The 24,262-nt window shown below is 50.4% G+C and overlaps 1 protein-coding gene across 2 annotated transcripts in view; it reads left to right on the top strand.

The window, feature by feature from the left end:
• The window catches only part of SH3BP5 (SH3 domain binding protein 5), a 74,311-nt gene extending 50,844 nt beyond the window's left edge, over positions 1-23,467 (top strand). The window contains exons 4-9 of one of the 2 annotated variants that reach the window (XM_074270786.1): positions 2,530-2,694; positions 17,285-17,415; positions 18,765-18,807; positions 19,642-19,861; positions 20,908-21,168; positions 21,897-23,467. In XM_074270786.1, coding sequence (XP_074126887.1) covers positions 2,530-2,694; positions 17,285-17,415; positions 18,765-18,807; positions 19,642-19,861; positions 20,908-21,168; positions 21,897-22,099 — 1,023 coding nt within the window. In that variant the 3' untranslated portion in view covers positions 22,100-23,467. The remainder of the gene's footprint in view (positions 1-2,529; positions 2,695-17,284; positions 17,416-18,764; positions 18,808-19,641; positions 19,862-20,907; positions 21,169-21,896) is intronic. The other variant, XM_074270787.1, reaches the window with a different exon arrangement.
• Positions 23,468-24,262: the final 795 nt, after the last annotated feature.

Consider the following 24,262-nt stretch of genomic DNA (forward strand, 5'->3'; position numbering starts at 1 on the left):
CTGGGTATCCCTTACCTCTGCCAGCCCGGTGCCACCCTGGAATCTCCCCTGCCACGGGGCACTGGTCTCTCGGCCTCATTGTACAAGTGTGGGTACTACCAGGGTATCCCCTACCTCTGCCAGCCCGGGTGCCACCCTGGAATCTCCCCTGCCACGGGGCACTGGTCTCTCGGCCTCATTGTACAAGTGTGGGTGGTTCTGGGTATCTCCTACCTCTTGAGGGCTGGAGTTCACTTGCTTTTCGCTTCCTTGTCTCTGTTCCTGGCACCTCAGTTTGATGAAAGCTTGTGGAACAGTGTGGACCTTTAAAAATTGGAGGAAGCGTCTGTGGGTGGGAAAGAGACTCTGGGCACAGGAAGAGACAAAAACCAAAGGCCAGAATGGGGGGAAATGGGGGACAAGGAGTCACTTTTGTGTCCCAGAGCGTGGCCTGGGGCCTGGCCCCACTCGTGGTCGATGGGGGGGGGGAGGAAGCAGACTGGGCCTGGGTCCTGGAGCATTCTGGGAAAATGTGGATGTTCCCCAAGCTGAAGAGAGGCCCTTGTGCGAGGGTCCGGGAGCGCTGCAGAGAACCGCTTGCCAGACGGGAGGCTCGGAAGAGGGAGCGTTCTCGTCTTCTTTCCTCTCTGCCCCAGGCCTCCTGTGGCGGCGGGGAGGCTTTGGGCAGCAGGTGGGAGGGGCCTTCCCGTGGCCCGGAGAACCGTCCCATTTCTTGGGGCGGGGAAGGGGGGTGCTCTAGTTAGAGGCAGAGAACGCCGATCACAGACTTGGATGTCGGAGAATTTAAACCCTTTCTCTCACCCTCATTCACACACGTACACCCCCTAAAACAAGACAACCCCTTCTTCCTGGAAAATGGGGACTCACAGATCCAACTGGTAAAATGTGTTACCTTCTGGGGAGGGTTTGAAACAGACATTAATGTGATTAAAAATGCGTGTCCAAATTTGGAAGAACAGACACTAATGTCTCTCTCCAGGGTACCATCTGTGGGCGCGTCAGCCCCTCGTCCAGTGAGTCTTTTCTGGTACCGAAAGAACTGCTTGTGAGGTTTGTCCATTAATGTGGTGGGGAGGGGGAGGGGAGGGAGAGGGCCGTGTGTCGCGATCCCGGGGGCTCCTGTGTTCAGGAAGTCTCGGGGCAGACGGGTGACCCCGCTTTGCTGAGGCACAGTTGGATGAAATGAAAGCGGAAAGCCAGAGTTCCCCGCTCTGGAAGCCGAGTGACCTGACCCGGGAAGGCAGGATGGAGCTGGGGGGGGGGGGGTGTGGAGGGGTGTGGGGGGTGGGGCGGGGGGCGGCTCCGCGGCAGTCGCACAGAAGTAAATGCGTTTATGCGGCAGGCCAAGGTTCTGAATGGGTCCTTGTGGTCTCTCCTGGCCCACAGCTCATCTCCCAGCTCAAGGAAGCTTGCAATTCCTCGGGTTCTCTTCCCTCCCGGAACCCCTTCGAGGCTCCCCCAGTGAGTAGTTTCTAGGACTCCCTCCAAGTCACGTGAGCGGGTGTGGGACGAGGCTGCTTCTCGTCTCCTCTGAGTCACTGGTTCCTGCGCCCCACCCCCAGCCCCACTCCTGCCCGCCAGGTCCCAGGGGCTGAGAACCCCGGGCCGGGACAGGCCGAGGAGGCAAAACGGAGGAGGGGTGGTCTGGGGACCCTTCTGTGCACTGAAAAAGATTGAGGAACTTTCTCTACAGAACTTCAGTCCATGTGGACGTTATGGATATTCCACGTGTTGGAAATTAAAACATTGTCAGAAATATGACCCCAGGGACGCCCCAGAGGCTGTGGAGACTCTGGGGAATCCCAGGGCGCCCTTGGAGAAGTGTGGCTTAGGGCGGAAAGAGCCTTGTTCAAGCTCCCACACGGTTTGTGGGCGCTGAGTAAGTGATCGCGCCTCAGTCTCCCCGTCTGTAACGGGAGGGGTCGGGCTAAGGGGAAGCGGCCTGGTGCTTTACTCTGCGGCCCTTGGGGCGCCGCGCTTCCCTGCGGAGGAGGCCGGGGGACGGCGTGGCTTTGGGACCCCTCGGCCTGGCCGCCGCTCCCCCCCCCACCGCTGGGTCGGGATGGTGGGGGCCTCGGACTCGCGGGCCTCGGCCAGGTCACGGAGCAGGGATGTCCGGACTGACGATCTTTAGCCTTTATTACAGAGGGCGCGCTAGAAATTAGTCAAGTTTTGTCTGAAGTAGTAAAAGGTTTTCTAGGAGCCCCATGAACACCGACGGGCACAATGATGCCCCCGTGGGTGCACACTGAGTCCGGCTGGGGGGGAGGCCAGGTTCGGATCGGCCTCCGATGCCAAGCTCAACTCAAAGCCAACGGGTGGGACGTGGACACTTGTGCGCCCCCTTCTGGCTCGTGAGCCCTGAGGGTAACGTGTGCCTTTGGGACTAGCCCCTTTGGCTCGTGAGCGCCCAGGGGCTCCTGCGCCCAGGAACGTGGCTGCCCGCTTCCTCGTGGCCCATCAGCTGTGCGGGACTGCGGCCCCTCCCTGAGCGCGGCTCGCCTCACTCTGCTGCTCTCTCTTTTCCAGGCCCAGCTCGAAGCCCAGAAGGCGACCCAGGACTTCCAGAGGGCCACCGAGGTCCTGCGGGCGGCCAAGGAGACCATCTCCCTGGCGGAGCAGAGGCTCCTGGAGGACGACAAGCGGCAGTTCGATTCGGCCTGGCAGGAGATGCTCAACCACGCCACCCAGCGGGTATGGGCCGCAAGGTCTCTCCCCCTCCCTTGTCTGGCCGGGAGCCTCTGATGGGGCTCCTGTTCCGCGGGGGTCCGGCCCGGACGGGGCTGCCGTCCCAGAGGCAGCGTCTCTGGGCTGGGGGCGGCAGGGGTCTGCTCCGCGGGTCCGGCTCTCACTCGCTGCCTCCGAGGGCTTGAAGGTCCGGGTGAAGTCCTTCCTCCACTCCTCCCTTACGGTGGCTAGAGGCGCTGCTGGGGGGGGGGGGTCAGGTCTCCTGTGCATGGGGTTCACTCCCAGTCTGCCCCGCGGACGGCCAGGGCTCGCTCAGCCAGGCCCCTCCGCTTCCCTTTTTGGCGGGGCCGCGGGGGTCCCACAGCTGGGAAGCGCCAAGCGCCCGAGGCCGAGTGTTAGGCTTGGACCGCCCTGACCCCGGCGCTCGGTCCTTCCCCGTGACTCCGGCTCCCTTCGCTCGGAGTCTCCGGGCTGGCAGGGCTCGAGCTGGGACTTGGGGCAGACGCGGGCGGCCTCCCCTTGTCCGGGGGCTGAGGCCTGGCCCCGGGAGGTTCCAGAGAAAAGCCTGCGGGGACGGCCGTGCTCCGGCCAGTGCGGCGAGGAGGGGGGGCTCTGGGAGAAATGCCGCATCAGAGCTGGGCGGTAGCGTGCAGGCCCCCGCTGCCTCCTTGTCCCTCACCTGGAGGAGGCCGCTGGGAGGCGCAGCAGATGCAGCGCTGGATTTGGAATCCAAAGGCGGGAGTTCAAATCCAGCCTCAGCCGGTCACCGCGGCCTCCGGGCTGCCGGCCTCCGTCCCTTGTAACGGCAGCTCCTCCAGGACGCGTCTGTGAGGGGCTTTGCCGACACCTGAGGGCGGGAAGCGCCGTGGCTGTTAGAAGGGGTGTGGAGGAGAACACTCCCTGCTGGGGGGGGCGTGGCGAGAGCCAGTGGGACTTGTGGAGGACAGGTTGGTTCCAGGTCACGAGCGGGCGCTAGAAGGCGGAGCCAGCAGTGGGGCTGGGGCTCCGAGGGAGACGGACAGCCGGCCTGTCTCGGGGATGGGCGCCCTGTCCGTGCGTGTAACACGCATGTGTGCATGGACACACGTGTACGAACAGGGCGTCCCGGAAGTCCTAGAGCGGCCAGACACCAGTAACTTCCGTCCTGCGCACAGGCTCGGACAGAACCTTCCACGGTCCTGAGTGACACGGTCTTTGCCCCGCCTCCTGCCAAACAAGGGGTGGGCCGAGGTCACTGGGGATCACCCCCCTCCCCCTCTCTCCTCCCCACCCCCAGCTTGCTGCTTCCTTCCTGGGCGGCCTCGGCCGAGGGCCAGCGATGATGGCTCCCGCCTGTGCTTGTCATGGCAGGGGAGCCTCCCTCCTCCCTGCCTTTATCGGGCTGCTGGGGGGGGGGTCTTCGTCTGGGAAGTCTGCTCCTGGTGGGCACTGTGGGGGGGGTCGTGACCAGACGGGGAGGGCGCGCTCTGTGACCCCGTCTCGGCCCCAGCCCTCACCCCCGCCGCCGGCCCAGTTCTAACGGGGCCCACGTGGTCCTTCCTTCCGCCCTCCTCCTCCCTGCTGACAGATGTGGCCAGAAGGGAGGAGGTGTCTGGGAACAGGAGGAGGGAGAGCCAGCAGGAGACACCTGGTGGAGGGATGGGAGGGAGGGCTCTTCTCCCGGTGGGGAGCACCGCCCCGGGGCTGAGGAAACCGGCCGCTGACCCGGCCTGGCAAGAGGAGAAACCCAGGGGCGTCCCCTGTGCAGCGAAAGCCTTCCCTGCTGGCGTGCAGGTGCAGCCGAGGCTCAGCCAGCCCTTGTTAAGCGCCTGCTGTGTGCGGGGCGCCAGCATGGAGCTCCCGGGGTCACTGGGTCCCCGTAGGCCGGTTAGGAGCAGGCCTGTTCCTTTCCACAGTCAGGACTTGGACCCCGCCCCCGAGGCAGCATTCTCCCTGTTCCAGGCTCAGAGGCCTCAGGGCCCGGCCTCCCCGCTCGAGGGTTCGGTCTTGGCCAGAGCTGGGCTGGGACTCCGGGGCCCCCAGGCCCGCACTGTCTGGTTCAGCTTCCGAGGAGGGGCCTTGCTGTGGGGCCAGAGATCAGGCCATCTCTCCTTGGTCCCTGGGGTCCGAGGGAGAGGGGCGCTCTCAGCAGGGGCTGAGGGGGGAGAACAGATCTGAGGAGACCCCCAGATCGGCCGCCAGGAGCGTGAGGAGAGATGGAGCCCTGAGCCCCTCTGCCGGGGTTGGGATGGAAGCCACGGGAGCCCGGGCAGGTTAGCTGTGGGGGGTGCTGGGAAGCAGAGCCTGGGAAGAGCTGAGGGGGTCTGGGCTCCTCCCTGACCGCAGCAAGGTTCTGGCCCGGCCCGTGGCCTGTGGCTTCTGGGTCAGCTTGCATCTCCGTGCCCAGCACGACACTGCCCGCAGTGGGCACTTCACAGATGCTCGCCAAAGGCGCCGTGGTGGAGCGGGGGAGCCTCGGACCCTGCCTCACCTCCCTCACCTCCCTGGGCCTGCCCCAGCTGCCTCCTGTTACAGCAGCATCTACCTGGCAGGTGGTTGTGAGGGGTCCATAAACGTCAGGCACAGGGCCGGGCCTGTCTGGCGCTCCCTGGCCTTGCCAACGTTTGTGACTCCCGCTCTTTCTGGGCCGGGGGGCCCCCACAGGGTGCCCATTCCCAGGCTGCAGGCCTCTGCGGGGGCGTGCCCAAGACCCTCGGGTGGACATGGCGACGAGGATGTGGGAGTGTAATGGAAGCCCGGCGGGGGAGCCCTTTCTGCTCTGCTGACGGCCTGGGCCCTGATGTTCAGCCCGGCTGTCTCTCCATCGATCCGTTTCTGACCGGCTGTGGTCCTTGGGCCCATCCTTAACGGCTGCCTGCCTCAGTTTTCTCATCTGCCAAATGGGCTTAATAATAGCACTTCCCTCCCAGGGTAGTTGGGAGGATCAGGTGATTGTACAGTGGCTGGCACAGAGCGGGTGCTGTCTAAAGGTTACTGTTGTGATGATTTCTCTCCCATCCGTGGCTTCATCTTAGGCTGTTCAGATCCTGCCTGATAGTTACTGGCGTTACGGCCCCAGTCGGCTGAGCCTCAGTTACCCCATCAGTGAAATGGGGACATGGTACCCACAGTGCTTACCTGCTGGCACTTCCCAAGCATTAAGCCCCTGTGGTATGCTGGGCAGGAAGTAGGTGTGTAGGTGGCTGTGAAATAAATAGCAGGTGATTGGGGGAAGTCGTGCTTCGGCTTGAAGGATCCCCAAAAGAGCGAGCGCGGAGCTCTGTGGCCCCTTTACAGCAAGGGGGCCGGTTGGATCGGCCTGTGCCATGTGGGCAGGGGGAGAGGGGGTCCGGTTCTGTCTGACCTGTGCACCACGTCGGGAGGGCTTTGAAGGCCAGGCAGAATTCCTGTTCCGGCCAGAGTTAGGGAAGGAAGGTCCCTGAGATGACCCCTGGAGCCCTTTGCCAGCCAGAAGGTGCAGCATAAATGTCAGTTGTTGTCATTAAATTGCTGGAATCACATGGATCCTGGGAAAGGGAATTTTGGGGACGCCCAATTCAATGGCATCCAGCTGTGGCCAGGGGCCCGTGACTCATTAGTGTCCAAAGGCAGGGTTTGGGGACCCCTGGGCCACGTGCTCCACACTGCAGCCCCTCGCCCTCGCACTGCTGATGGCTGAGCCTGGCTGCTGACCTCCATCGGCTGCCCCTGGCCTGACCCCTTCCGTCCCTGACCCGAGCTGCTTCCCTCTTTCCTCCAGATAACAGGCCCCCGGCTTCCTCCCAGTCTCAACCCTTTACCCATCTCACCCTTCTGACGTCAGGCTTCAGGCGGAGGTCTCCTTGGTTGTCTAGGAAACATCAGCAAGGCAACAAAGCCTTTTCCCTTAGGGCCTGAACCCCAAAGATGCCTCTCTTTTGGAGAGATCCTCTCCTGCAGAGCCCCTGAGTTGGGAGGGACCTTTGAAGCCACTTTATTTACGGCTTCTTACTGATGGTGTCTTGCAACTGAAGGTGGTGAGGTGCAAAATTGTGATTTTCAGTAAATGTTTGATGTGTAAACTTGTTTTATATACATATATACTTGGGGTCTCTCAGGTGAAAAGGGGTTAGGAGTAGAAAAGATTTAAAAAGCTCTGATTTCATCTAATCCACACCTCTCTGGCGTGCCCAACAAGCGCTGGGGTGCTCTTCCTTAGCTCGCTGTTCCCTGGGGCTGAGAGATCTTCTGTGGTTTATCTGAAGTCAGCTGTCCGGTTCCTTCCCTCGCCCCCCGACCGTCCCTCCTCCGGGTCCTTCAGCAGCACGATTTGGAGGGGCCTGACCCTTCCAATCACCCCGCTGGCCAAGGGTCCGACTTGGCAGGTTGCGGTGCCCATCCTGAACTGGACTCGGTGCTTCAGATGCTCCCTGCGGGGGAGTGACCAACAGAACCTTTCCTTCTCCCTTTCTAGACACTGGGTCACTCGTATGGCCACCTGAGGTCCTGGGTATTTTCCCCCCGATCAAAAAACATTGATTAAAATGCATTCACTGCCTATTCCAGACACTGGGGACACAAAGACAAAAAATAAATCACTGACAAAATGATGGATATTGGGGGGTTGTGGGTCCAGGCACATTAAAGCCCTGTTGGCAGAGCTGTGAATGAGTCGAGCAGTCGGGACTCTGCCCAGAAAGCTGCTTACCCAGGCACTGCCCTGGGACACAGCATCTCACTGCAGGGACTGGGGGACAGAGGTCCGGAAGGGAGGCCCGGGCCTCGCAGGCTTTTTGCAGCGTTAATCCATTGGCAGATGTTTGAATGAAACGGGACTTATGAAGGGAATGGAACGTTACTGTGCCACAGAGGGACCCGGGAACACTGGCAGGGTCTGCTGCCGAGGAAAGCAAAGGACTCTGGGCAAGGCCGGGGTCCTGGGTGGCCAGGACCCTGGCTGTGCCGGTTCTGGCTGCAGCATCTCCCTGGTGAATCACATTGAGCTTGTGATCCGTTGAAAACTACCAGATCCTCTTCCAGGTGTGATCAAAAATGTTCAGAGGCTGTCTTGCCTGAACTTTTATAACCAACTACCCAGTTTCTCTGCCCCTCCCTCTAATTCAGGAGTTCTTGATCTGGGGACCATGAACTTTTTTTTTTTTTCAAACATTTTGACAATTGTATTTAAATATTATTGCTTTCCTTTTGATCCTATGTATTTTATTCTATGAATTTAAAACTACCATTATTCTGAGAGGGGGGGATCCCTCTGCCAAAGGAGTCCACAACCCAAAAAAGTTAAGAAACCTCCCTACTGTGTGTGTAATTTAACCATACAAAGCCTTTATCCTGGCCTTTCTGGCTTTCAAATCACTTGTCCTGGTTTCATTCTCCTTTCCTTTACTCTGTGTATTATGGTAGAAAGTGTGCTTGATTTGGTCCCAGAGACCAGAGTTCAAATCCTGGCCCTTCCCCCTCACTGCCTTGGTGAATGTAGGCAGACTCAGGCTCTCTGGGCCCAGTTAACCTTTTCTGTGGAATGGGGGGAGATGGCCTCTTAAGGTCCACTGCAGCACTAAATCCGGATCTGGCCGGCGGCTCCTCTGTCTCGTCTTGTCCAGTGGGTTTTACCTTGGCCACCTCCCCTTCCATAAAGCCCTTCCCGAGGCCCACCTGGAAATGATTCCTCCCGCCTCCAACCTTGTGAGGACCTATTATCAGAGTATCTCCTTTTCCTGCCCCCATTACTATCTACTTCCTTATTATACACTTGTTACAGCCTACCCTCATCCTAAGTTCTCTGAGGGAAAGGACAGCGTTCTCTCTTTTTCCTGTTCTTTCTATAATTAATAATAACAGCATTTTATAATAGTAGATGCTGTGCCAGGAGCTTCACAACGTTTGAGTCTCAGCAATGTGAAAGGGACTTAGCTTTGTGATTCTGAGCAAATCCCTTCGCTTCTCTCTGCCTCAGCTTCCTTATCTGTAAAATGGGGATAATAAAGGCAGCTGCCTCACGGTTGCTGACTGTATGTGAGGCCTTGCTCTGTAAATGCATGTGTAAGGCTGGTCACTATTATGTCCCTCATACCTAGCAGCTGTTTGTGTTGCTGCTGCTTTCTGACCCTGTAGCGCTTGCACAGTGCCTGGTACACAGGAAAGCGTTTCCTAGCTGCTTGCTGGCTTGGGAATATTTTGAAAGGCAGAAGAATCCCCTCTTCTAAAGGACTGTACCTTCTACTGGGGGAGTCAACAGATGCTGCAGAATGTGAGGCATGAGCCCCTGGAGTGGGGATGGGGAGAGCAGGGTCACTCTGTTCAATCATGAATGGGAATCTGAGAAACAAAGTCCATTGGACTATTTGGGTTGCTTATTTTGTATGGAATCACTGATTAGATCACAGGGAAATCAGGCTTTATGCAGCAGGTCTTTCCTAAAAGTTTGTATCTGAATTCACAACCTGTGCCTTGAGCAAAACTCTTAAGCTGTGGTTACAAGCCCAAATGGGATCACATAACTGGACATGGACATCACAAAGTTGTGATTTATCATCAGTAAATGTTTGATTCGTGTAACATTTATATAGCTATATATCCAGGGTTGTGTAAACATTTCTGGGGCAAGAAGAGGTTGTGGGTGGAAAAAGTTTAAGAAGCTCGGGATATAGAGCAACAGTGCTGGGAACTCCGACTTTAAATCCAGTCAGGGAGAAGAAGGGAACCTCCCAGATTCTAACTCAGGGATCAGAGTAACTCCTGAAATTCCCCCTACCCAGGGAGACATGACTTCCAAATGTCATCAACGTCAATGGAGGAAGGTGTAAATGACTTCACGTATTGGATGGGGCCCAAAACCATAACCGAGCCAACGGTAAAACTTGCCTTTGTTCCCTAGTACCTTGAACGTTTTTGTAAGGTCAGTAGCCACCTCTGATTATCTGCTTTGGAAGTCTGGTTTTTGGTCCCTCGGGTGGGACTCTTGAACCTTTCAGTCTGACTCAAGGTTTAAGCAATTAATGCTTAGTTGGAGCTGAAGTGCCAACTAAAATCCCACCTCCTACAAGAAGCTTTTTCCAAGTCCTCTTCATTCTAGTGGCTTCCCTCTCAGTTATTTATTTGTCCTGTACGTAGCTCATTTGTGCAGCATTTGCTCATTGCCAGTAGGTTTAAGCTCCCTGAGGACAAAGACTGCCTTTTGCCTCTTTTTGTATCTCCAGAGTTCATCTCAGTGCCTGACATGTAGCAGGTGCTTAATAAATGTTTATCAATTGCTCGATGGAAGATAAACAGATGGAAATAGTAAATAGTCAAGAATGAAACAGCAGTAAATATGAAACCTCCCTTCTCACAATCATACAGACCATAGAAAATGAACCCAAAGTGAGCACAGGATCGCAGCTTTGGGGCCGGACAAGACTAGGCAAGGAGAGGTCTGGTGACTTGCCCAGTCAGGAGCCACTGGACTCTTCAGTGGGCCTCCGGGCCGGGCTGCTGTTAGAGTACAGCACCGTGCCAGGGGAAGTGGCTCAGCTGGGGGGAAGTGAGCCTTTCTTCCCCCACAAGTTTTTCAATGGTGCTTCCTGAAGGCGTCCCCAGTGAGCCCTTGACTAGTGATCTAACTTCCCCGTAGTTCCCCTGGGGAAATCTTGACGTTTACTTACCAGTCAAACCCCTTCCTCTGCTCGGGCAGCCAAGTTTTGTAAGCTTTTGGCAAAACCGAGCACATCCTGCCCCCAAGTCCATTTTCTAAGGATTAGATTGTAATCTAGTGACTTTTTTAATGATTCAAAGGAGAAGGCCCTGAGAGAGGCCCTGAGAGAGGCTGAGTGCAGGACACGGAGGCAGGAAGACGTGAAGCAGCTGTGTGGTGAGCTGGCCGGAACGAGGAATATCTGAGTTCTAATCCTGCCTCAGACAGTTACTAGCTGTGACACTGGGCAAGTTTTCTCCTCTGTAAAACTGGGATAAAGCGAGCCCCTAGCTCCCCTGGATGTTGTGAGAATCAAATAAGGGGGGCAGCAAATCTTAGGTTTGCTTAGTCCTTTTTTTCTTATAGTCATGTCTGGCTCTCCATGCCTGTTTGGGGTTTTCTTGGCAAAGATAATTGCAGTGTTTGCCATTTCCTTCAAGAGCACTGACTGAGGCAGAGGGTGAAGCGACTTGCCTGTGGTAACACAGCAAGTATGAGGCCAGATTTGAACTTAAACCTAATGATAACATTCATTATCAGCCATGACATCACGGCTCATTCATAACAATGGGAGTAATAGCCCCAGGATCTACCTCACAGTGTTATTATAGGGCTCAAAAGAGATCATCTCCACGGAGCACAAACTTCTGAGTTTCTGCTCCTGTCTCAGGGCAGGAATGAAGGCCTAGGGAGGTCACCAAACACTTCCTAAGGGCTGGGACTAGAATCTGAAGCTCCATCTTCCTACTCGAAATCTAGTGAGAAGTGACTGGGAAAGGACTTAAAACCACATTTACTCTTCCTCTCTGCAGCCTTTCATGTAGGGAGATGCTATTCTTGTTCGTAAAAATGGCTGCGTTTGGTTAGTGTGTTAAGTAGGGTCTGTCAAGTGCTGTTTGCACATTATGTACAAAAGTCCCCTGCGAAGACCCTATTATTACAGCACTCTGTTTCCCACAAGTGCTGCTGAGTCGGGAAAGACCTGAGTGCAAATCCAGTCTTGGACCCATCTGCCTCAGTTTCTTCAGCTGTAAAATGGGGATGCTGGCTCCTTCCTGGCAAGGCTGTTGGGAGGATGGGGACCGTCATTCATAAAGCCAGGCCTATCTGGAAGGCTTTTCCCCAGCTTTGTTTTTTGAATGTGAGTCAGGCCTTCTCTCCTGCTCCATCTAGCTGGCTCACTGACCCACCAGAGGGAGTTTCCAGTCTGTGCTTCACTTTAAGTCGTAGAACCAGAATCACAAGTGATTTGGGCTTGAAATTCTATGCCTGTTTGAGACTCCCTCATGTGATGATATCCTCAACCAAAAGCACTTGTTGGGCTGGTCCATCATTTCCCTCTGGGAGAATGTAAGCTCCTGGAGGGCAGGCCCAGCAGTGCCCCCAAGGGCTCACCAGAGACATGCTGAATTGCATTTAGCAGTCGTCCAGCCTCTGCTTGTTCACTTGTGATGGTGGAACACTGGATGCTTTCCCAGTAAACTGAGACGAAGGCAGGAAGATTGCTCGTGCCCCTTCTGTACTATTACTTGGTGCTGCAGTGAGAAGTCAAGATCAGAAATTAAAGAAATGGGTCTCAATATAGAGAGTCAAGTCAGGGCAGTAGACATTTATCAGGTCCTTATCAGCTCAGGTTCTGTGCTAAATACCGAGGTTAAAAAGGGCAAGAACAAGTCCCTGTCCTCAAGGAGCTCCCATTTCAATGAGATAATATACCACATACGTGTAAGAGAGCAGGGGGAAGAGTGGAAAAGCCTTCTGCAGAAAAGTGCCTTGAACCATGTCTCAAATGGGACCAAGAGCCTGAGATGAAGGAGGAAAAGATTCAGCCAAAGATAAAAGCACTTGTTTGTAGATGATAAGCAGGAGACACACATTAGACTAGGAGGAAATGAGGGGACCGGCAGATTTTCACAAATATAATCTTTGTTACCCTATATCTTTGAAGTCACACAAGTGATTGACGGGTACATAGACTACAAGAACTCACTGTGCTTTTTACTATGATTTTAAAAAAGAAAAGCCAAAGGCAGCCATAAGGGCTTTCTTCCAACAAAGCAACTCTCTTGCTTATGTCAAAATCATACAAGGTTCTTTTACAGATGTAACATCAGAGGTGACCTTGTTTGTCAGTCTTCTGATTAGTAATATACAGGGAGGAAAAAGACAGGGAGCTGCATACCCAACAAGAATCTGTACCACTGTTATGTGGGATTTCCACATAACTCCTCTGGAAGAAGAGTTCTCATATAGATGGTGGTAAGGTCCTAGAAGTGCTTCAGAAGAGTCCTCATGCAGATGATGGTGAGGTCCTAAAAGTGCTTCAGAAGAGTTCTCATGTAGATGGTGGCGAGTTCCTAGAAGTGCTTCAGAAGAGTTCTCATGTAGATGGTGGTAAGGTCCTAGAAGTGCTTCAGAAGAGTTCTCATGTAGATGATGACAAGGTCCTAGAAGTGTTTCAGAAGAGTTCTCATGTAGATGGTGGCGAGTTCCTAGAAATGCTTCTCTGCAGATTATACACTGCTGATCATAGAAGTTATTTCAAAGCCTTCAAAAGAGCTTTATTATCCATCCAGGAAAAAACAAGGGAGATAGAGAATGCTTATTGTCTAAACTATGATAGGAAGTTCAATAAATAACCCATAAAGGTTGCACATTACACAAGAGAAATGATGGAAAAGTGTGAAGGATGTAGAAAAGGGAAAAGAGATGAGGGCCTGTGAAATATTAAAAATGAAGGATAATTTAGTGAATAACTCACATGATCCCTAAGTGCCCATCCATATAATTTGGTTTATGAAAGGACACGATCATAGCTTTTTATGCAACTTAAATTCTTGTCATTTGATTGACAAGACTGAGACAGCAATAGGTAGGGATGACTGGATTTTAATTTAGAGGGAGCCCACATTGAGTATAGACTCATGGAATACTGAAATGTGTGAAGATTTACTCAGAAAACCCTAGTAAGTCAGTGGAAAAACATAATGGCTTTATCAAAGGAATCAGGTGTGAACTAAATTTACAAAAATCTTCAGCTTTTTTGTGTATTACTAGCAAAATCCAGGAGACAGAAAAACAACTCCCATCTCTTCTCTGCTGGGTGATGTCTAATGGTGGGGAGGGGAGCCCTGCACTTATGGAGGCAGCCCATTTCATGCTTTTAGAACTTTTTCCTCATAGCAAGTTTGAATCTTCTTTGTACCGGATAGCATCATTGCCTCAGAACAGTCCTACAGGGACCTGAGGTTCCTCTGAATTCAGATCCAATGCACAGGGTTATTGGCATATAGTAGGTGCTTAATACTTTTTACTTGATCACTATACGGTTTCTTATCTTACTGATCGTTTCATTTTTTTTTTTTTTTTTTGAATTGAGGAAAACAAGTCTACTTCTTCCATATGGCAGCCCTTTGGATACTTGGAAATAGCTTCAGAATCTCAGTAAAAATTAATCAATTGGCTTCTACCTGGTATTCCAATAATCGAGAATTTGGCTAGGGTGAATTGGTTCCCCAGGGCATGATAAGCTCCTTTCACTGGGAGACAGCTAGGTATACTAGTAGGCAGAAAGCTGGGCCTGGAATCACAAAGGTCAAATTTAAATCTTAGAACTTAGTAGCAGTGTGATCAGCTACAGAAGTCACCCTGTTTCCTCAGCTATGAAATGATATTAATAGCACCAATCTCAAAAAGATTGTTCTGAAGATCAAAATGAGATCCTTGTGAAAGACTTAGCCCAGTGTCTAGCACTTGCTTGTTTCCTTCCCTAAATACTAAGCTACCAAACCAAGGGCCAAAACCCTACGATCATGATCCTTACTCTTTGAAGACCTTAATTTCAAATGTGATGGGGACCAGGCCATTTTTTCCTTCTGTGTATTTTAAAGACATTTGCAGACTACAGTCAGATTGTTTGGCAAATCTGAGCTGCAGGGTACAACTCCTCCGGGATGACACAGGAGCATATGGCATCAGGTGGATGCTTGTTTATACTGAGTCCTAGAATACTATAGCATTCTTCAGTAAAATTGAGGGCCATGTGAAAGTGACAGCAAGCTGTCCAGGAATCATTGGAAGGAATTGGTGAAGGTTAGCCTGGAGAACAGGAGATCCGGAGAGGGACATGATAGCTGGCTGCAGGTATCTGAAAGATTGTCATGTAGAAGAGGGATTTTTTCCTCGTCCTAGAAGGCAGAACTAGGGACAGTAGGTGGGTGTATGGGAAGGCAGACAGTAGTTCATTGTAAAGTTAAACTATCTTAAAGTGGAATTTATTTCCTGGGAAATAGGAGGGGGATTCATGGTGGGGACAGTGGGCAGCTTAAGTGTTGCCCTTATTTGAATGAATGCTAAAGGGCCTATTGTCAGGGAAGCTGCCTGGTCACTGCGGAGGCTCCCTCCTTATCGATTCTCTGAACAAATACATGGGGCTTGTAGTCAGGTGTTGTCATCTTTACAAGTGGGAGCTAAAAATTGTAATACATTAATGGACTCCTGTGGATGGTAGAGTTCAGTAACTTTGTATTTATGTAAAGGATGTTTTGGAACATGGAAGGAGGCTGTGGTTTCTCAAAGATTATTAAGTTAAACATATCCATGCTTAACTGTAGCCTGCTTGGGGAAAGTGGGGGTGGAGGAGTGAAAGGGAAAAAAAATAAGTAAAAAGTGCACAGCAGAGAACAAAAGAAAACCTCCAAGGAAGTGAAGATGGGAGTCGTGAACATAATGTCTTCTATTATTATATACACTTCCTTGAAATGGAAATTTATTGTTACATATTTTGAATCCCTGATGTACTGCTGGGCACATGACGCTTTTTTTACTGTCTTTTTCTATTTTGTAATTAAAAAAAAAAGATTAAGTTTAATTTTCTTATTTTTTTCTTGCTTTATTGCAAGGATTTTTGCACTAGAATCTATGGACCTTGTTATAGGAACAGCACAAAATACATGCTGGGCTTGCAGTCAGTTAGACCCAAGTTCAAATCCTGCCTCAGATATTTAATGCTGTGTGACCTTAGGCAAGACACTTCCCTTCTGCTTTAGTTTCCTCATCTGCAAAATAGACATTATAATAGCACCTACCTCTAGGGGTTAATAGTGTAACAATGATAATAAAGCTTTATTCTGAGAAGGGATGTAGGGTTCTTATGAGGATAAAATGAGGTAATTTTTGAAATACTTTTTGAACCTTAGATACTGTTATTGTTTTAAGTATTTTGACTGCTATTTCAACATTAGGGGCTTCCCATGTATTTTATTTTGCACATTTCTCTGACGAGGGTACACCATACTGGGTGGTTCTCCCAATGCCCCCCTGTCATACAATCGATTCTAAGGTTCCTAAGAAAGACTTTGAAGGTCTCCTTGTATCCTTACCAGCCTGTGAGCAGTTGTCCTGTGTGATTTCACAGACTCACCCAGAAGAAATTCGAGATGTGTAAAATTAGAGAAAGTCATCCCAAATGTCCATAGGGACTCTGTCCAACTGACGGAGCATTCCGAGCTCCACTGGTCTGACCAGCCACAGCAGAAACGTTGCAGCTCGGCTCTAACACAGTGATGTCATCTGGGTCCTCTTCCAGAACCAAGGACCACAACAACCAACCACTGTGGGAATTTGAAAACATTCTGAGAAAGGGTTTGTAAGCTTCACTGCCAAGGGATCTGAGGCAAGAAACATTAAGGACTCCTTTTTTAAAAAAATTGATTGCTCAGTTGTGACCCTCATTAAAACAATGTAAGATTTTCTCTATTAGGGATTAGGAGTGGTGAGAGCTAGGTTACATTTTAGGAGAAAACATTTTTTTTTTTTAAATTTCCCAAAGGTCCAGGCTAAGAATAAGTTCAGGAGACCAGTTTGGGGCCACCTAATTGTACTATTTCCTGACTTTTAACTATCTGTTGGTTCTTGACAGATGATGACTGCTCTATATGTTGATAAGCTTGTGTCAATAGGCTTACCCATTAATATAGAGCACGTTAAGGCACAGAGATGTCAAGGAAATGACCTTCTTACAGAAGAAGGCAGCCATCTAGAGAGTATCCCCAAGGTTTTAAATTATTAAAGCTTAAAACTGCATGGAGACTTTTGGAATACAATGGAAATGTAGAAAGAATAACACAAAATGAATTGCAATAGCAGCTTTTATATGGTGCTTTAAAGTTTGCAGAATGCTTTACAAATATCACTATTCTCACAACAACCCTACGAGGGAGGTATCTCCATTTTACAGATGAGGAAATGGAGACAAATTAAGTGGTTTGCTCAGGGTCACACAGCAAGGATCTGGGGCCAGATTTCAACTGAAGTCTTCCTTACTCCAAGACCACTGTTATATTCATTGAGTCACCTAACTGCCTTCATTTTGGGAAGGACTCTAGTAGCTATGGGTGCCAGGAGAGGTTTAGTATAGTGATTACTGTCAGGTCTAGATGTATCTCAGATGTTGATGCAAAGCACTTTAAATACGTTATTTTATGTGATACAACAGCCCACATGGTGGATCCTCGATGGGGAAGCTGCCAAATGACCTGAATCTGTAATTCTTAACTCATCAGCTAAGTCCAAAACAAGTTGGATTTGGACCCTGCAGGTTCTTTCTCTTGGACATTTGGACTTTGACTGTTCTTGGCAGTGCCTGGACAATGGACAAGTCATCAAAGTGCCTGCTTGAGCGTGGAGAAAGAAGTCTCAGGGTTTTCCATGTAGTCTTCTGGCCCTGATGCCCCCCTCACCTATAAAGGGGGGGGGTTCCTATTTTTAATACTTTTGTTATACCTTAATCTATCTTGACCGGTTTCTAAGACTGATTGGAGGTAGTTGTGAGTTGTTTTTTTTAAAGCTAGATTAAGTAAAAAAATCTGCCCACTGGTGTTAAGTAGGCAGGTGTGGCAGATGCCCTAGGACCTGTGGGGGCTGACCCTTGTTGTCTGTTGTCTAAAGGTCATGGAGGCTGAGCAGACCAAAACAAGAAGCGAGTTGGTGCACAAGGAGACAGCAGCCAAGTACAATGCCGCCATGGGCCGCATGAGGCAGCTGGAAAAGAAGCTCAAGAGGGCCATCAACAAGTCTAAGTAAGTCTGCAGGGGCTAGGGCAGGAAGGGAGGGAATGATGGGGAGGGCGCAGGGTATGGAGTGACAGACCTTGAGCTGGAAAAGTCCTCACAGGCCTTGTCCATTCCCATTATTTTACAGTCAAGGGATCCAAGGCCCAGTGGTGGTTACAACTCTGGGCCTACTCCCTCCCCCCGCCCCCCAGCTCCAAATCCAGCGCTCTGCTCTCTCTGTAGTACCAAGGCACTGTAGATGCACAAGGGTAGGAAGTTGAATTTTCATCATAAATAAATGCTTCTGGGATATCAATTTTTGTTGTATCGTGTCACAAGTGGTCAGAAGTCACTTCTTTTCTGGCAGCAAGAGAGAATTTTTATTTTATTCAATCAGTATTCAGTAAGGTCTGTCATGAGTCTTTGGATATCCTTAGTGTTGCTTCATGTGCAGGATCTGGGTTATGAATTAAACTCTTGACCCAGAGATGGGATGGAAGGATCTCACCCGAGTGTTTAAGCTACTGTCTGCTCTGAAGAGTTGTTTCCCTAACTTCATCTGATCCTGGTGGTTCCACCTAGAGTTCTGTTTTCACAACAAAACAAAGCAAGACACACACCTCAAGGCATTTGTTTTGGTGATCACTGGAGACTAAAGCTCCTAAGGCAGAGTTGATGGTCCTATATGTCTGCCCAATCAAGAGTCCAGGTGATACACAAGCAGTAAGCTAACCCTCGAGAAGAAGGGATGGTGTGTGTATCCCTCTTTAAATGCTAAATTACCCAGAAAGAGCTTACAGGATGGTTGGGACAGTCAGGATATCGTATGTTTGCCCCTGGAGGAAGCTTGGGAAATTCTACATGTAGTTCTCCTTCCAAGATCTTGCTGTGTGTGATGGTCCTTGCTCCAAAGCCTTAGCTAAGTTTCATAAGGAAAGGGATGTTTCATTCACATTACCTGCTGCCTCTCCTCCTCCCACGTAGTTTGTCTCAGTTCTGGTGTCTTTATCTATGGATCAGGGTTATTGAAAAATAGGGGCCCTGGCTAGGAAAGTAAACTTGAATGTCCTGTGCCCTGAAGGCAAGGGGAGTGTGCAGTCTTTGAGGGTTGATTCCATGCACACTTAAAGGCTTCCTGCCTCTTCTCCTAGCTGGTGATGGGGGGGGGGGAAGAGCCAAGGTGGGAGTGGAGGGTAGTGGGGTGTTCAGCAAGCTGTTCTGGGCTCATGCCTTAGAACTAAAGGCTGCCTCTGACTTTACCAGCATCTGCACTCTCCGAAATAGCTTCTTCTAATACCCAGCATTCAAAAGAAAAAAAAAAAAAAAAGCCAGTGGAGTTACTATGCTCAAGGTAATTTTCCTTTCCTCTTTTGCAGACCTTATTATGAACTTAAGGCAAAGTACTACATACAACTTGAGGTATGTGCGATACACTATGGTTCTTCTACAAGCTTTTGTTGTGTTCAGTGGACATGTTTCAGATTAATTTGTCTGCTGTACTTGGGAGAGGGTGATGGAAGGACTTGTTTTTAACAGAGCAACTCAGTCTCTGTGGCTTCTGGGCAATTTTTAAGACCCCTGTGGAGATGCCATTTGGTGGCCCTCTAGCTAGTAAGAAGGTCCAAGAGGATGGAGTCATGATGCTTACAAGCTCTTGTGAGGGTTTCCTTTCTGCCATGATTCACAATTCTCTAGTTTTTAAGCTTATGTTTTGCCAGACCTCCTCAGTACATGATGGGGAAGAGTTCTGGGTGATATAATCTAGTAATAAAACAAGTGGATAGTTCATTCAATAGCGAATACATCCAACACACATTTAGCTCAAAGGTACCGAACATAAGAGTGAGAAATATGAAGCAACCTCTGGCCTGGATAACAAGGTCTGGGGGAGGAGGCAACATGTACACAAATACAAAACCTTGGCTGGGAATGGAAATAGAAAAGGATTCCTGTAGGGGGTGGTACAGGACCTGGGATCCAAGGGGCAGAGATGGAGAGGAGGGCATTCTTGGCACATAAGGGGACAGGGGGACTGTGGAAGGTCCTTGGTATCTACCTGAAAACAGCTCTCTGGGGGGTGGCCAGTTCTAAGGCACAGGCCTGGTGGAATGGAAGGTCCCTGCGGGTTAGGGCTTGCCTAGATTCTGTCTCAGGTCACTAACACCAAGCTCTTCATAGACTAGTTCTCCTGGAGTTGGAGGGTGGGTCATGTGTCTCAGCAAGCACCATCCCAGTCTCTGTTCTATTTATTAGCAATTGAAGAAGATTGTGGACGATCTGCAGGCCAAACTGTCCCTGGCCAAAGGAGAGTACAAGACGGCCCTGAAGAACCTGGAGATGATTTCCGACGAGATCCATGAGAGGAGACGGTCCAGTGCCATGGGTCCCCGGGGCTGTGGGGTGGGGGCCGAGGGCAACAGTGTGGCCGCGGAAGAGCGCTCGAGGAGCAAGCCAGAGTGTGACTCGGCTTCAGGTGAGTGGGCAGATCCAAGGGCAAGTGGAAGGGGGAGGGGTGTCCTGGAGGTTACTTATCTTAAGTAACAACATAAACATTAGTGAGACCAGACATCTCACTCAAAGGATGAGGGGGAAAGAAGACCTGCTTGTCCCAGTTGGAGACAAGTTCCCTTTGGTCTGGCTAAGTTTGATAGACCTTCCTCTCCTTTTCATGTTTTTCTACTATCCTGCCTTGCATAAATGAGGGCCCACGGGATGTCCTATTCAAGGTTTCTTTGTAGAAGAACAAACGTTCTCAATCTCTTTTTGTTTCCATAAATCCTTCTCAAATTACTTTTAAGTACATAGGATTATAAAGAAAACAAATTATATTGAAACAGTTATAAACCAAGTTCAGATCCCAGGTTAAGAACCTCTGCTTTATATTCCCTAAGACCCTAGAAATAACCAGAGCTGCCATTTATATGTTTCCTGCTATATTTATACTCTCCCAAGGGATGATGGATGGTGCAAGCTGAGGCTTGCAAGAGCTGAGTCAGAGAGCCCCTGGAGGCAGATCTGAGCCCATCTCCTCCCCACTTGGCACTCACTCCATGCCCCATGGGACCCCTGTTCTGGCTCTTCTCCTTAGCTCTCTCAGCTCATGACAACCAGGGCCTCTTTCCCAGGTGGCAGTTAAAGGAAGTTACTTTTCTTAAAAATAAGGGAGAACGGGTCCACTCAACAACTTCACAGGCCTGAGGGGCCTGCATGTTACATCCAGATAAAAGAGAAAAGGCCTAGGCCATTTCCCCTCTGAGGCCACTGGCCCTAGGATTGGGTTGGGGAAGGGACTGATAGCTCCCCCTCCCCCCCCCCAAAAAAAGAGCAGCTTTCCCTTGGTCTCGGACTTCTTCCTTTCATCACACATGGCTTCAGGCAGCTGCCATTCTCTGTAAGCTTGGGGGCCCTGTCCCTCCTGTTGTCACCCACCAGGGGCGAGGACACTCATGACCCCCAAAGTGGACCAAGAGAGACAGCTCGCTAATCCCAGGCCAATTTGTGTTCTCTCCAACGCTGCAGTGGCCTCGGAGGCTCTGGAGGATGAGCACTGCAGCAGCTTTGTATCCGAGGAGGATTCGGAAACCCAGTCCGTGTCCAGCTTCTGCTCGGGGCCTGCCAGCCCCTGTGAGCTCCCAAGCCCCTTTGCTCTGGCCGTGAGGCCCGGTAGCCTTGACCTGCCCAGCCCTGTGTCTCTCTCTGAGTTTGGGATCATGTTCCCCGTGCTGGGTCCTCGGAGTGAATGCAGTGGAGCTTCTTCCCCGGAGTGCGAAGTGGAGAGAGGTGAGGGCCCAAGACCTGGGCTGGGTCAGGGAAGGCTAGTCTTGGCCCTTTTGTCTCCCAATGCCAAATGCACCTCAGGTGGCTTGGAGTGCTAAATTTGGAGTTGGAAAGATCCGAGTTCAAATCCAGCTTCAGATCTTCAGGAGCTGTGAGCTCTGGCAAGTTACTACAAATTGGGAATGTCCTAAGGATCCAGTGAGTCATTTGTAAACTGCTTCACACATAACAAAGCATCTATAAATGCTTATTCCCTCTAACCTCACATGCCCTTAGATTCAGGGTGAGAGTGGATAGAGAAACCGCCTGGAAGTATAGGATCCGGGTCATACCTGTGGCCGGGGCAACAGTGGCAGAGGGAACTTTGCCAAGAGGGAATTCTTTGTGCCAATAAAATTGCATCTTTTTGTAGATCTCTTGGTTGAGTGTAGGGGTGGCAGAGAACTTGGGTTTTGTCCAAGTTGCTTCCTCACTATAATTCTGTATCTCTTCCCACCCACCTTAAGAGAGGGTCACAGGGGTAACAAATCTACCTCTGCCCTCCGTGGGGACTGGGGTAGATTCTGACACCATTTAGAAGCTGCGGTACACTGGACAGACCAGCAGCATCTCCCAGGCCCCTTTCATGGGACACTGGCTTACCTGCACAATCCCAAGGCGCCTAACTAGCGGTCACGTTGCACTTGAAGGATTCTGGGTTTCCATCCTGTTTCTCTTGTTACATTCTTCAGGGGACAGGGCAGAAGGAGCCGAGAACAAGATGATTGACAAAGCCAACAATAACAGGAGTGTCGGCTCCAACACCAGTGGAAACAGCAGCAGCTCTTGCCCTGCGGCCCGAAGCCTGGACAACGAGATCAAACATCTCTCTCTACAGCATCCAAAGGGAAAAGAGGGGATTCTCAGCGACAGAAAAGTGGTGCAGATTGGTTGAAAGGTCCCAGGAGGCCAGAGCCCAAAGATCTGAATATTTATACGTGAAACTCTAAACATCTCGAGTGTTGTGCCAATATTTCTTTACTATATGCCAAATCTTCAGCATTTACTCAGAACTGCACTAAGGAAGTTTGTGACCCAGAGGGCTGCATTCAGCTCTGGTTTAGTGCCCAGCAAAATGTCTTGGTAGGTGGGCACTGGGGAGTGGAGAAGCTGGGAGCTGGGCAGTTCTCAGGCTCCTCCAGCAATTTGTAAAGTACATCCTCCCCTACTGTCCTAGTGAGGAGTAACAACTCAGAATATGGTATAAAACCAGAAAAGGGCTGGGAAACCCAACTTGACCTTGGGAATTTGGGCATTTTGCTCCTTTTTCTTCCTAGACCTGTTTTTGTTTTGAAAGATGCTTAGGCTCCCGAATAACCTGGGGTTGATGGCCTCCTACATGAAACGAAAATACCATTAATTAAAATATCCATCACTTTTTTAGTATTTTAAGGTATTTAAAAAAAAGAAAAAACTTGCAAAAAAGCCTTTCTCTCTGGGTCACAGAGGCAAGCCCCAGATCAACTTGTAGCCTCTTATCCACAGAGGTGACCCATTAAAAAGGTAAATGGTGCTCAACACGGGGCACCCATTCAGAAGCTTCTTCAGTGGCTTCTAGCGTGATTTCTGGAGAGCAGCACTTTGTGGGCCGGGGGAGATGGGGGTTCCGGGAAATGCCCAAGTCCAGATAACTTACTGTAGCGGGGTGGCAGCGTAGCATAGACCTTTGTTTGCCAGCCCTGGAGGAGGTGGGGGGTGGGGGGGCGATGCATGTGCCAGAGCAGTTGGCCTTCGTGGTATCTAGACTGACAACAGTATTCATTTATCTGTGGGTTGTAACTTTTTCCTCTTTTTAAAAAGCAGTTATTTATGCCGCTCTAGCGTACGTTCCAGACACTGTTCCTTCCAAGCTAGAAAAAGGGAGTCAGGCATGTCTTGGCCAAGGCTGCCCATAGCAGCCAGACCTAGTAGTTATGCTCCTAGTTGTAAGTGTAGGATTATTTTTCTTCAAGTTTTGGTGGTTTCAAGTAACAAAGCACCGTAGCTGTCCCTCTTTGGTTAGTTGTGGGGCTGGGAAGAAACTCCTCCCACACCCCAACCACACAAGCTCTCAATCACTTTCACGTGATGAGGTCTCTGGATTTTTTTCTTTTGATTGTTGCTTTTCCTGCCTGAGCTTGAATATCTAGTCATATTTGTAAAATTCTTCACACTGGTAAACCTTCAATTTTCCCTATTTTTTATGGACGGATACGGTATCCTGATTTCAAAGTTATTTTGTACTTGTCTTCATACCTTGAATGTAATAAAACAGAATCTCATAGCAGTGGCTAAGCCTGGGTGACTCCATCCACACCCCCCCTCCCCACATCAGAAAGAAGCCGATTCCTGCTCTCCCCACACTCTAATCTGCTTCTTTTTACAAAGAAAAGCAGGAGACAAACATGACCCAGTGGGAGACGGGGCTGCCCTTTCAGCTCTGGGCCTATATTACCTTTGAGGACCAAGTTGCTCCAAGAAGTAGCAAACAGATAAATAACCTGCCTATTTGTGCAGCTGCCCCTTATTTTTGCTTTCAGTTGAGATCTTAAAACCCAGATTTGCTTCCTTCAAACTAGAATCCCAAAGTAGTGATACACTCATTTTCCCCATGTCCTTCTCCTGGTTCCCTGACAAGTTCTTTTAAAGATCATTTTAACTGCATGGCAACAAAACAAAGGGGGTTATAACATAAAACTCACATGGTTTGCTCTTGGTTCATTTTATACCCAGCTGCAGGAGGGCTGAGTCATGGGTGTTTTTCACCATAAAATGACAAGCAATAGGGAAAGAATAAAGCTCCACATGGAACTGTTGAACATGGACTTGGGAGCTGTAGTGACCCAAGCTCCTTAAGCTTCTTCCACATGCAACTCCAGACATGGGGTACATAAGGCATATAAACCCAACATTTACTCAGATCAATCATAATTTCACAATTCCCACATTCGGTTATGAGACTCCATCTGAGGACATGACCCACAATTTAAGAGGCTGGGAGTCAGTCTGACTCCTTTACTCGATGAGGCCCAGGGAGCTGTAGCCTTTACAAATCAAAGCCCACCTTCTTCACAGTCAG

The sequence above is a fragment of the Sminthopsis crassicaudata genome, chromosome 5 (genome assembly GCF_048593235.1).
Source record: "Sminthopsis crassicaudata isolate SCR6 chromosome 5, ASM4859323v1, whole genome shotgun sequence".
Lineage (NCBI taxonomy): Eukaryota > Metazoa > Chordata > Mammalia > Dasyuromorphia > Dasyuridae > Sminthopsis > Sminthopsis crassicaudata.